This window comes from Electrophorus electricus, chromosome 4 (genome assembly GCF_041902795.1).
Source record: "Electrophorus electricus isolate QZ-2024a chromosome 4, ASM4190279v1, whole genome shotgun sequence".
In the NCBI taxonomy this organism is placed as follows: domain Eukaryota; kingdom Metazoa; phylum Chordata; class Actinopteri; order Gymnotiformes; family Gymnotidae; genus Electrophorus; species Electrophorus electricus.
The window spans coordinates 15,272,967-15,286,529 of NC_137500.1; the positions used below are offsets into that span (position 1 = coordinate 15,272,967).

The following is a 13,563-nucleotide window of genomic DNA, read 5'->3' on the forward strand; positions in this document are numbered from 1 at the left end:
TTGTGAGAGGAGGGAAATGTATTCGAAATAGGTATTGCCATCCCACAAACATTTCAAAAATAATATGTAGTTTTCACTGGCCACAACTACAAAATATTATTGCTGCATGCATGGATGCATTGCAAAATAGTAAACATGCATCTAGGGCTGTTATGAACATGAGACTTGGATTAGGTTTAAATTCCTCACTCACCTCTAATAAAACTGTTTATAGTAACAATAACTTGGGTTTGAACATTGGCAGGCTCCGTAAATTTACTTGAAGCTACCAGAAGTGTCGAGTGTAACGGTGCCCCCCTTGTCTGTGTCGCTCTCCATGTGGAGCTGTCCGTCATATGGTTCTTTGTTTTTGTTCTATCCTTTCCATGCGCTGTGTGTTTTTCCTTCATTGCCTCCCATGTGTTGCCACACCCCCATTCAGGTGTTCCTCATCCAATCATGTTCACTCACATGTGTCAGCTGTGCCTTGTTTCACCCTAATTCCCACTTGTACTTTTACCTCTTAGGTTATTGTTCATATGTTCTTGAGATTGTCACCATTGTACTCTGTTTTGTCTTTGTAGCTTCGCTTTTATTTAATGTCAATAAACTCACGGCTCGTGTCTGCAATCTACCTCTGTCTTGCCTTTGTCGAATAACACTGAGGAGGTCTTTGGCAAGTTAATGCCACATATACTGCCAATAAATGCTTCCTTGAGCACATCTATGCTTCAGATAAATTGTGAAAACTTCTTCTTCAACAGGATATGATGGAATATTTACTGACATGGCTGTTTACATTGGATCAAAACCTGGACTTTTCTTTCATTGCTTCAGATCACCAAGGCATAATTGTCTCATGAACACAGGCAGGTCAAAATTTTATACCAACAAAGTCAAGGACATGTGACATGTGATGTCTGATTGATGTAGTCGTGGCCTGTGTCACATTATCTTTTGAATTCTCACTCTATGAGAGCAGGTCTACTGTAGATTATTGTGCATTCTGGTCACTAAGAAGACTTTGATTGGCGCTTTGATTGGCGCTTCAGCACAGCTGTACTCCATGGGTTGATGAGAGACTGTGAGTACTGTATATTTTGTCTTTCTTCCTTTAGTTTTCTGTTAGCCATCTGCTTCTGCATTCATTTGTCCACTTGTGTTTGTTACAGGAAAACTGCTATAGCATAGGCACAGCTAACTCTTCATAGCCATATGAGCTACTACTGCATAGATGCTACTATCCCTCCATAACCATCGGATTAACATGTTTTGTCATAACTAGAAGAGTGGCCTCTGTGCATTCCATCCTATGACAAAGCAGCATCAGACACACAAACACTTCTCTGCCACATTTGGGGGCTGGGGCTGGGTGTTTATTGTGAGAAAATCAAGCTTGTTCTTGCAGAGACAATAGACAAGAAGTCTATTGGGGTGGTTCTGGACTCACACTGATGGCTTCTCTAATTCCCTCCATGATAAAAGCAATCTTGTTCAATCTGGCACAGATTATAAAAGGACAATTATAAAGACTGTATGTCACTCTGATGTGCCTACTCAGCATTCTGACTGCGGTTTTGGTATCCAGCTTGACAACATATTTGGGTGAGCATAATCAGTCAGTGTGTACAAGCTCTGAAACAATGGACAGGTGTGGATTTTCTAACCATTGGTTTTTGTCTGGGAACAATTCCAACAGGCAGAGAGCATATTACCACACATGCTTCCTGAACCATTTGGGCGGTATCAAAAAAAAATGGCATAAGAAGGAGCACATAAACAAGCTCGAATTGAAAGCATTTATTCAAACTTTGAATTGCTTTGCGACATCCATACAGATCAAATATGTTCTTATTCAGTCAGATCACATGTCTGTGGTGTTACACATCATCCACTTGGCAGGTACAATGTAGTTAGCATCCCTTCAACTAGTCCACCTACTGCTAACTCAGGCATATCCTAGGTTAGCCTTGCTAACCTTGGAGACTAAACCCAGAATGACTGCAGATGATAAGGGAAACGAGCTGAGATGGACCTGTTCACAGATGCTCAGATCATTGCCCACTATGGTTCGCCCAGACAGACTGCAGGGGTCCACTGGGCCAAGAGACTTACTCACAACTGCCTCAACTTATATGCCTTGCATCTGCTCACACTCCTCTGGGCAACTCTACCACAGCATCAAGTTTAACAACAAAGCCACAGTTGCTAGTGTCCCTGCTCTAAAAACCTGGGAGCACCCCCCCCCCCCCCAAACAGAGCAGACATTCTATCACAGACAGCAAACTGCTACATCCCCAGTCAAATCATCTCAGGTTGTCCATGTGCTGTTGGACCCACAAAAAGCACAAAAATAGGATGCTTATCAGGTGGACTTACAGCTGTAGTGGTATCCTTGGAAACTATTTGCAATGGTGTTCTAACCAGGCTACAGAGCCTGTTAGGTGCCTGTTGCTCTCAGTTTTGGAATATTTACAGAGCTTGCTGGACCAGGGCTATATCTGCACATCACATCCAGGTGGTTGGTCATACCTAGGATTCACATCCTTCTTATTACATCCTTCCTGGTATCAGTCAGATGTTCCCTGCAAAACAGTCCCAGAGCCCACTATGGGAATTTCCCCTGATGTTAAGTTCTCTATGTAGTAGACCTTTTGAACCAGCCAGTAGCACAAATGTAAAGTGGTTGTCTTACTCCTGGCAATTACAACTGTTAAAAGGGTCGGTGAGATGTGCTTTGCATCAATGCCCCCATGCATTTGTCAATCAGTCACTCACATTGTCTACCTTCTCTGATGTACCTGATGCCAACCATTAATTACTGTGTCCAGTGTAGGCACTACAACTCTACCTGCCTGCTACTGCAGCCTTTCACCAGTCTGATTGGTCTGCTTTGGCAACAGAATCAGAGGCACCCCTCTGTCAAAGCACAAGCCGGTACACTGGCTTGTGGAAGTCATCAGACATGCTTACTTGCCTGAAGGCCAGTCTCCTCCAGATGCACTAACTTGTCATTCCACTAGGAGCATTACAACATTATGGGCCCAACTCTGAGATATGCTCCTCTTATACATGTTTATTAGATACTACCAGGTGAATATGGACTGTTCCCATTCTATGAGTGACACCATCCTCTGCAAGACCCCTCCAGTCCCCTTGAGTACACATTCCTTGTGACATTGTTGTTTGCACTGCCCCTGGTGGTCTCAAACAGGGAAACAGAATGCTAGTTACATTTACACTTATGCCATTTAGCAAATGCTCTTATCCAGAGCGATTTACGAAAGTGCTTTGTCATCTACGTATAATGTGTCTTAGCCATTAAAACAGGTTAACATAAGTTAATGCTGACACCTAGAAGGAATTACAAAATGAATAAAATACCAAACAATTAGCACTACAAGGGTTCAATTATTCAATACTGAAAAAGCACTTGGGTAGCTTCCATGAGAGGAAGAGTCGAATCCTTCACAAGTTGCGAAGGAGAAATCTGCATGACTGGGTCAGGTTTGATTTGAGATTAACAACTGGTCATACAAAGTTATGCAAAGGGTATGTGCAACTTCAGTGAGAACTGGGTGTTATCATAGGAAACATTGATGTCATGATTAGGCCTGAAAGTTCCTGGAATGTACAGAAGCTCAGTCTTGCTAGGGCTTAGCTAGTGACATAAGAATCTATGGGACTATGACTGTGAAAGACCCCCAGGGTTGCTTGTCACTTGGAATCCATGAAAATTCAGGTTCTACGATATGTTGAGGTTATGCGTTAAATGTTTATGACTTTGTTGGAATAAAACCTTGACCTGCCTGCATTTGCAAGCAGACAACTCCGAGCAGACTTTCTCTCTCACAGCACCATGGTTGCTTGCGTAACCAGAGCCATGGTTGCGTACATTACAGAGACATACTACGGTCTGTAACTATAAACATTATAAAAGACAATTCTAAAAAGGTGCACCTAAAATTGTCAGGAAGTGTAGGTGCGAGGTGGCTGTCTCCAGTACAGAGGACTATGACTGACTGTCTATTTTTCGGTCATTCTTTGACACAAGCTCTGTCTTCTCTTCAGCGACCACCACTACTTCCTCCACTCTCTAATCCTTAACCAAATATCAACAATATTGAAAGAAGGAAGTGGATTAATCCATGTGAGGAATGTTGATTTAGACATACAATCTGTTGATTGACCCAAGTCCCATCAGGTTCCCTCATTTTTTGTCTAAATTCAGATTGTGTTACTAAATTACAGCATAGTCTACATCCCAAGTTTGATTGTTTAGCTGGTCTAGAATGACTGGTTTGATCAACTTGGTCATGTTGGTTAACCGTCTTATTTTTACGGTCTTACCTGAAATGTGATGTTTTAACATATATACAAAACATGACTTGAAATGAATAGCACACTCTAATTGTAGTAAGACTGAAACTGAGTTGTATTATACTGTATCTCATTAGGTTGAATGGGATTGTAAAACAGTAACACTGTAGCTAGCTAGTTATTTACTGGCAGGGTAAATATTTGATATATATGATTATATATTAAATTGGATTTTTAAAATCTACATTCTTTACAACTTAGCAGTAGATAAATACACACAATTGAGAAGCATGTAAGTTGTTTATTCGGCACAACATACCAATGATCGCAGATACAGCTAAATTACTTTTCACTAGCTGCTTGGTTGCTGCTGTCTCATAGGAGTCCATCACATCTCCGTGCCCCCCAAAACAACACTTCTATTGTGTTGTTGCTCAATTTGCATTTCTGAATTTGCATGTGTTTTCTGAAGTTGAGCTGTTTCCAAAATGTAGCACGCTTTTGAGTAAAGTGTTTTATGAATTTGTATAGTCTTCATGTATTTGCATCACATTTGTTAATTGTAGTGTATGTCTTGTCATTTTGAGGATTATACTTTAGGTGTACCTCAATTGCATACTAATTACTAATACTAACTAGTTTTTCAAAATGTAGAATAATTTAAAGCATCAAAGTTGTGTATACTCAAAAATCCACAATGCATACTTAGAACTGGTCATTTTTTGGTTTGGATGGACACTGTTGTCCATTCATGCAAAGCAAAATGGAAATGGAGGAGCTATACACATCCTCAAAATGATGAAATAATGCTGGACAATACCATAAGTTTAGTGGCAACAGTGATAGGAGAACTAGCATTTAAATGTGTCCACTTTATTTGTAGACTTATTTGTACAAAAGTATTAATTTTTTTATAAAAGTAAAATAATCAATATAATAAATGGTTATTATTTTAGTAAGAAAGCGTTTTGAAATGCATGTTAATTTAGGAAGCCACAGTAGATTGGCCTTTGTAAGCAAGCCAGTTAGCAAGCTGACAGCAGCTAAATTTAGCTAACTTACCCATGTTTGTATATGAGGTAGAATATCATGCATTACAATTTTGGGTTTAATACCCGTGTCAAAAAAAAGAAAAAAAAAGTCACAGCTTGCAATTATGCATGCTGGCATAGCAATGCTTCACCACTTCCTGTCAGTACAGAATTCTCAGCCACTGTATTTTCAGCTGGTAGAAACATACACAAACCCCACAAGTGCCTCAGTTCTAGTTCGATTGGCATTATCGTAGTTATTGTTGCAAAATATACGTAATAAAAGCTGTTCAGTCAGGATGTGTCTGTATCCATATGCCTTTTATTTATGTTTTTACTTTTCGATTATAAATATGCCAGTGTGAATGCTAAACAATCCAAGTGTAAATGCAATAATGTATAATCTTTCTGCTTTGGTCCAGACCAAGGGAACCGAACTAAAAATATAATGCGACCTAAAAGCCTATGTAGTTCTATGCTACAAAATAAATGTCAAGGAAGGCTCCCCTTCCCACTGATCACGTGGTATGGTCAGCTGTGTGCAGTCGGAATTCATTGTTGACTGTCTTGTTTGTAACCACGCCTCTATTCTTAGCACACACCTGCAACCGGGTTCATTGTCATGTATGTGTGTATATTTAAACCCCCCTATATGTGTAGCACTTTGTTGGTCATTAATTGTAGTTATAGTCATTAGTTGTCTTGGTGTTAGATGTTCACATTTTCACACTTGCTGTTGTTTGTGAGTGCCATTGTGTTTATCGTTTGTGTGATAAATGTCTGTCTCCGTCGAGAGAGATCTCTGCATCCTGCTCCTTGCTCTGCAGCACCTGGGCCTCACAGAATTACCAACTACCACAGGAATGACCGACTGCTGATGAACGGACTTCCTACAAGGATTCGCTCAAGGCTAAGCTAACGGATGGCACAGAGCAGGCGTGCCTTGCGATGAAGCGTGCTGCTCCAATGCTAGGAGATATTCCGCTAGCCACGGCTATTCCCGAGAGCTCCCTATTGCCAACATCCCAAGCTGCTGCCTGGATCCCTGGATGTTAGAGAGAGGACCGCGACCGGAGCTCGCGGCCACACTGGAGGAGGAGGAGGAGGAGGAGGAAGACACAGCCTGCTCCAGCCAAGGAGGGGAACCCCTATAGAATTTCTTGGCGGGCTTGAGTGCGACCAAGCTGGGCCCACGGGGAGCTGATTGGCTCCTCTGGGACCACTATGTGGGTGGTCAAGTTGGGCCAGCTAGGTCTTTAGATAGTGCTTCTGTAGTCTATTCTCTTTCTTTCAGGTGCAAGCAAGGAGTACTGGGAGGGTCCACCTAAAGCCCAGGATGAGGACTGCCTCAAGGGCTTTACCTCCGTGATGGGCTCTCTCTGGGCGGCTGGCGACATATGGGCCGTAGTCCGTTAGAGCACGTCCGGACTCAGGGCAGACATGCACCGCTGCGTGTCCTGCAGGGCCAAGGACACGCCTCCTGTGCCTGCCTTTCCAATGGCCGTTGTGTCAGTGCGATTTTTGTTTTGTCTACAGGCGCACCTCTTTGGTGCTGTATGCACCTACTGTGCATGTGAGTGCGGTATGTTGTATGTCTTGGCTGGGTGCCACCAAGGCTGTTGTCATCCACAATCGCAGAGCTTCCGGTTGTGTTGAGGCTGCTGCCGCCACTGGTCTACGCTGTGCTTCCTGTACGGATGAGGCCGCGTCTGTCATTGGTAGCCGTGGTGCTTTCAACTCCATCGAGGCTGCTGTGGATCGTTGCTGCACCTTCGGACCGGTTGGAGCCACCATGGAGCATCACCGTACTGCCCTGGGAGAGGCACGGACTTCCCTTGTAGGTGGCTCCTAGCATGCCTTGTGTTGGGTGGGCACCAGGCTTCGCTATGTTGATTTGTATGTTTGTGTGATATATGTACATGGCGTCCTGGGGTTTGCTGTCCTGGAGATCAAGCTGTGTTCAGTCAGAATTGTAAATCACATCGGCATCAGCTAAATGTAAATATGTATTGTTAGCACACACCTGCACCTGGTTCATTATCATTTGTGTGTGTATTTAAACCCCTGTATGTGTGTAGCACTTTGTCGTTCATTAACTGCATTTATAGTCATGTTGGTGTTAGATGTTCACGTATTGACACTGCCTGTTGCGTGTGAGTGCCATTTTGTTTATCGTTATAAATGTCTGTCTCCGTCAAGAGAGGTCTGTGCATCCTGCTCCTTGCCCTGCAGCACTGGGGCCATCACAATAAATATTATATAAAAATCTTTAGTAAGAAAAAAATACTTTAAACATTACAAATGGATCAGGTTTGGTTTGGCAGATTTGGATGCAGTAGACTATAACTTGAACTCAATGGAACTGCCATGTGCATCAGACTCTGACACAAAAGAGCACTTTCACCATGTAATAATAACTTAATAACGTACGCCAAAGTTTCTGCTCAAACGTCAACATATGGGATTGAGAATGGGTCGTTTATCTCGATATTGAATAGTTAGGAATTTCTACAATATGTACAAAAACCTCTATGTTTATGTAGGTCTATATGTCTATGTGTAGGCCTATATGTTTATTTGTGCAAAGGCTATATTGTGTTTGTTTGTGTGGGGGTGTATGTAGGCATTTTTGTTCATGTTTGTTCGTGTATTTACTTTATGTTTCTTTTATTATTAATTATTGTATTTTAAATGTATTGTTATATCATAGAACACGCATTATTTAATATGACAATCATATTTCTTAAGTTATTACTAAATAACTTAGCATTTAAAGGTACTCAAATATCTTGAGTCATTTTTGACCCAGCTTCTAGTTGAAATAACCCAGTGTTTGGGTTGAGAGAATGACCCAACACTTGACTCACTATCAAGTGTAATAAAGCTCACTTTGTTTGTAATTTTAAATTCTTTGTCAAGGAATAGGTAGAGCTACCACATCTGCCAAGCACCTTGTTACTGAGAATCTATAGTGAGTGAAAGAGCTGCCCTGCCTTGTCGTCCTTTCCTACCAACTGCTAGCAGATGTGCTCCTCATTTTGCTACTTGTTTTTACACTTGTTGTCAGTGACGCAAGACAGCCTTCCTAGTTGTGTTGGAACTTATGAGTCTGTAGGTATTCATTTTTCCTGCCTCTACTGTTTAGTGTAAATTTATGATGGCTGATCCTTCCACAAATTTCCACATATGTTAGTGATTATGGGGACTGCAGTCTGGTATTAGGCTGTCGCATGCTGTTTCAGGATCTTGATATAGCTTTTATCCAGATTTATCCCAATTTATCGAGGGCTGATATGGAAAAGCAGAATGGTAATTTTGTCTTTGTGGGAGAATTATGCCTCAATGGGGTCATGGCACATTAAACCACCATCCTTGTGCATTTGCCAAGCCTTCAACTCTGACTGTTTTGTCCCCACCAGGCCACCAGAATAGAGCTCTGATTTCGTGATCATGTGCCAGTACAGTGAATGCCTCATCTAAACCGCAGAAGTAACCCCATTTTGATGCCATTTCTATTTCTGTACCCCCATCAACCCCCCCCCCCCCCCCATCCCAGTGAGCCAGCTAAACCAAATCACAGCCCATGGCACTGTTTTTCCTATTAGAGCATTGAGGCTAAATTAGCCACAGTGAAAGGGAAGTCAGTTGAGTGCAACTACTGTCCAATCACGCCTTGTGACTATTTAAAGGCAGTAAATCATGGTGCTGATCACCTTAATGAGAAACACAAAGTATCACCTGATATCGAGCAGTTTCCATATTATTTGTTCACTTCCACTCACCGATTACTAAAGTTTTGCCCTATTATTAATTGCAGCTATCTTTGTAAGACCATGTACATACATTATGAGCACAGTTTTGATCTGAATTTCTGAGCATATTTTGAATGACAGCTAGGCTACCCCATGTGCTGCTGGACCTGTCATTGTGAGTTGATGTCAATCTCTGCACACAGTGGAATCAAGAGTCGGAGTCCGTCATGCATGGCAGCTGCCCGTTTCCCGCCACATTCTTCCCTCATGCTGTAGATGAGGAAAGCAGATTTCACCACAAGACTCCCTTATTTTTCCAGGCTCTTGACATCGCTGTTTTGTAGGTTACTCTGCCTCAGCCAGACAGAGCTGGTTCCAGAACCACTCACATGTATCGCAAATAGACTCATGATTTTTTGTGGTTCTCTGATGTCACTACCTCTTCAAACCATGCCTCAAATACCTTCTGTGTTTGCACACATCAGTAAGTAACAGACAATGTACTGCTAGATTGAGATATTTGAGTTGTTGTGTTAAGAAATTTTAAGCTTTCTCCACTAGGTCTAGGTAATGAAAACATTTCTCAGGATAGACGATGCCAGGGGCTGACAGGCATCTGGAGGTCTGGGAGAAGTCCAAGTGGGTTGGATAGTTTTGGGGTGGTGGTTTCTCACTCAGAGAAAGAGAAGAGAGAGAGAGAGAGAGAGAGAGAGAGAGAGAGAGAGAGAGAGAGAGAGAGAGAGAGAGAGAGAGAGAGAAACAGAGATATAGATGTTCACCCAAAGTATGTCCAATTAAGACCTGCCTGACTCCTTTAAACTCTGCAGTATTCAGCTTTAATACTAACAGAAAGTTAATTTATGCTCTGTTCCAGGGTATAGTCATCTAGAAATCAAGACAAGGTATTCTACATTTGACAAAGTGTCAAAAAGACAGTTACATCCTAAAGGGACATTTGGCAAGTGGAGTCCAAAAGGCATTACAAAAGAGACGTCCTACAGAAGAGATTTAATTTTATTTGCAACCAGAAAATTGTATATAGTGGGGATGTTGGTGCTTAATGGAGTAGTACATGGTAAATGAAGCATAAAATAAAATGTAAAAGTTAGGCATATGTGTCCGTTGTCGACCAGAGGAGGATACCCCCCGCCTCTGAGATTTTCATCTAATTTCCTTTCACTGATTATTCCTATTCAAATACCAGTAAATGTAAACCATGGTATATACAAATAGATGCTTCATGATCCCATATACACCCCAACTTCCCAACTCCCAAAGTAACCCATGTTTTATACATTTGATTTCTTCCTTTCACCTGCAGTTTTATTGTCTACAATGAGTGTAAAAATACAGTAAAATGTTTTTTTGTTGTTTTTTACCTCAGCCTAAAAATGTGAAGAATTCTGCACTTGAAAAGAAGAGTCATATTATTTCTGTCCATTCATGTTGGAAATTGGCAAATATTACCCAAATAACCACTGTGTTTACCAAAGGACCTCCACACCCAATGTTTCTAATGTCATTTTTCCAAATCCTTTTAACTTTATTTTTACTCAAGTGTATAGTTTTCTATTCCTGAGCATGGCCTGATTTAGAGTGATATTCACTTCTTATCTTCTTATCTGCTTGTGCATAAAGAGCATGAATGGCTATTGATTGACAGTGGAGCAGTCACGGTGCTCTCCCTCATGGTCATTCTGTCACATCGTGTCCTAGAACACTTTTTGCACAAGGGAACCCTCTGGGATCCCTTGTCGGCAAACAAAAAACATGGATAACCTAAATAGTGGCATTTGAATGTTATTTGATTGTGAAGGATATTTATGAAACAAAGCCTTATTGTTAACCAGTGCTCTCTCAGGGACAAGGAAAAGGTTAAAGATGGAGAAAATTGATAAGGTTTATAAGCAAAATAGCAAAGAAGTGTAACTATATCAGTGGCCCACTGAGATGCACTCGGTCTCCTATTTGGCATTATGTACTGACCATTTCCTATACCCCCCCAACCCCCCACCCCCCCATGTCTCTACCTTTCTATTTACCAAGCTGTCTGTAAAGCTGACTAACTAGAAACTAACTAGAGGTCAAAAAGAGATCAGAAAGATGCCATTGCAAATGGAAAACCTTTTAGAACAAGCAAAAAACACATTGGTAGGATCTATCAACCTCAGATTATATTTCTTTAGTTTAAATGATCTGGGAACGTTTTACTTCAAGTAAATTGAAAATAAGGGAAATAATATATGTAAGGGCTTCCTGTTGAGAAAACTTGACAACCAAGAAAGGTGACATTGCCAGTGTGTTTTGGTGTATTTTCAGTAGAAGAAAGTATTGGAAATTCATATTGTGAATGTTTTCAAAGTTTATAGCATTACTGTACTTGAATCATGTAAGTTGGATGGTAAAATAAAGTGAAAATGTTCCCCATTAAGTTTAACTCTGCTGTTTGAATTACAAATAGGGGTATTTCTTGCTGAACCATAAACTGATACTGTAGCTTTAATGGCTCTGAGCCTAAAACATTCTTATGTCTGGAGCCAGTGAACCAATCAAGAGGATGCCCTCTTCACTGTGCCAGTGCTGTGGCTGATGCTCCTGTCCTCGCCCTTTCTTACCCAAATCACGATCTTTGTGTGGAACTCAGGCACCCTTATCTTCCTTACAGATATATAAGGATTCTCAATGCGGTGAGGTAGTGCGCAAGGCTTGGAATTCAAGAGCAAATAACTGTGTGGATGTGTGTGAAAGTGACAAAAACCTAATTCTGATTGATTCATATTGATAAAAACACCACCACTGCTATTGCTAAACGTCTCAACAACAATTTAATGCAGTCAGGCAGAATGGACTCCATTGTAAATACAAGAAACAATGATCAATTGTGGTTTGCCCTTCGCAAACTTTCCTGCAATGAGGGTCTGCTTTTCTAGTGGAAGTTTATCTAAATCAAAACCAGATGTAATACAACACTCCCAAATCCCATTGAGATTGACTGGCCTCAATCCCAGAACAGTTTGTAATGCGAAGGATTAGTCTGTGTTAATTAGATAGATCAGGTGGAAAGATTAGCTTTCTGAAATACACATCGGCCCCCTTGTGCCCTCCCTCTCCTCTTTCTCACTGCCTCTTGAATAATGGAGTCATTTTATGTAAACAGCCTGACAAAATGGAATGTGTTAGTGCTGTGGCAGATACAATCTACACGGGTCAGTTTGAAACACTGCAGCTGCTCTGCTGCATTCACTGCAATCTCTCTGAATATGCTCAAAATGCCTGTTGCCCAAGCAGGGAGGTTGTGTGTATGGACTGAGGTGTTCAAAAAATTTAAATGTGTACTGGGTACTGTAGATGTTCTGCTGCAGCAGCTATGGTCCTTGTTACATCTTCAGCACTGCTCTATATTCTAAATATTATCTCTCAGATAATGACAGAAGTTGTTCTCCTCCTCACATGTCCACATCATATATAAGGGCGCCAGTGTAAAAACACATACACACATACATACACACCATCAGTTTCACCTATCAATGGTCACCATGTTGAGGATGTTTATAAAAATTTAGGCCCAAATCCTAATATTGTATTGTTGTTTTTCTATGCAGGTCCTTCAAACCTGATTTTGTTCTGATTCGCCAGCATGCCTATAGCATGACCCCAGGGGAGGACTTCAGAAGCCTTGTGATTGGTCTACAATATGGGGGTGTGGCAAGCATCAACTCCCTTCACTCCATCTACAATTTCTGTAGCAAACCCTGGATTGTGAGTGACTCTTTAATGCTAGAGCTTTTGCTAAATAAGTTTCTTGCTTATTGAACTAATCAAAAAAGTTGGTGCTACACTCCTATCAATACCAGTTCTATAATTCAGGAATATATTTAGGAAACTATCAATAAATTAGTAAGATGGGATAAACGAGAGTAGCCAGCCCAACACACTGTGATTAAGAGAAAAATTACCCAGCCATACCCAATATACATGAGACCAAGAAGAATGATATCTGAAAGTATAGCAGTAAGCAAAGATAAATCTCTAAGGGGCAAGGGCACCTGTTCAGAAAATACAACTTACAAAAAGCTGATATTATAGTGGCTACACCACCATATCTTTCTTTGTTTTGGTGCAGCATAAGCACCAGACAAAACAGACCTCTGATTGAGCCAAAACATGCTAGACACTCTAAGGGAGTGCGGGAGGGGTTGGGCCCATCTGAGGGTATATGAGGCCTTTATTACAAAACATGTCCTTCCTCCTAAACTCAGAACTTCTCAGCCAGACCCATCATAGTTTTTTCTTATGATGTTTCCTTTAATGACTCAAGAATTCAATGGTTATGTGGTCATTGAGTGTTTTTGCTTGAATGTTTTTGTGTTCAGTTTTCACATATGATCAACCTATATCATGCCTTGGGTCCAGAGAAATTTCCACTGAACGAACAGACTTTCTTCCCCAACCACACCCAGATGGTGAGTGTCTGAATCTAC

General features: G+C 41.2%; 1 protein-coding gene across 1 annotated transcript in view; it reads left to right on the top strand.

Annotated features, from left to right (window-relative positions):
* syn3 (synapsin III) overlaps positions 1-13,563 on the top strand; it is a 90,424-nt gene that overhangs the window by 27,660 nt on the left and 49,201 nt on the right. Inside the window, exons 5-6 of the mRNA XM_035535878.2 lie at positions 12,685-12,841; positions 13,456-13,545. Of these exons, the coding sequence (XP_035391771.1) occupies positions 12,685-12,841; positions 13,456-13,545 (247 nt within the window). The remainder of the gene's footprint in view (positions 1-12,684; positions 12,842-13,455; positions 13,546-13,563) is intronic.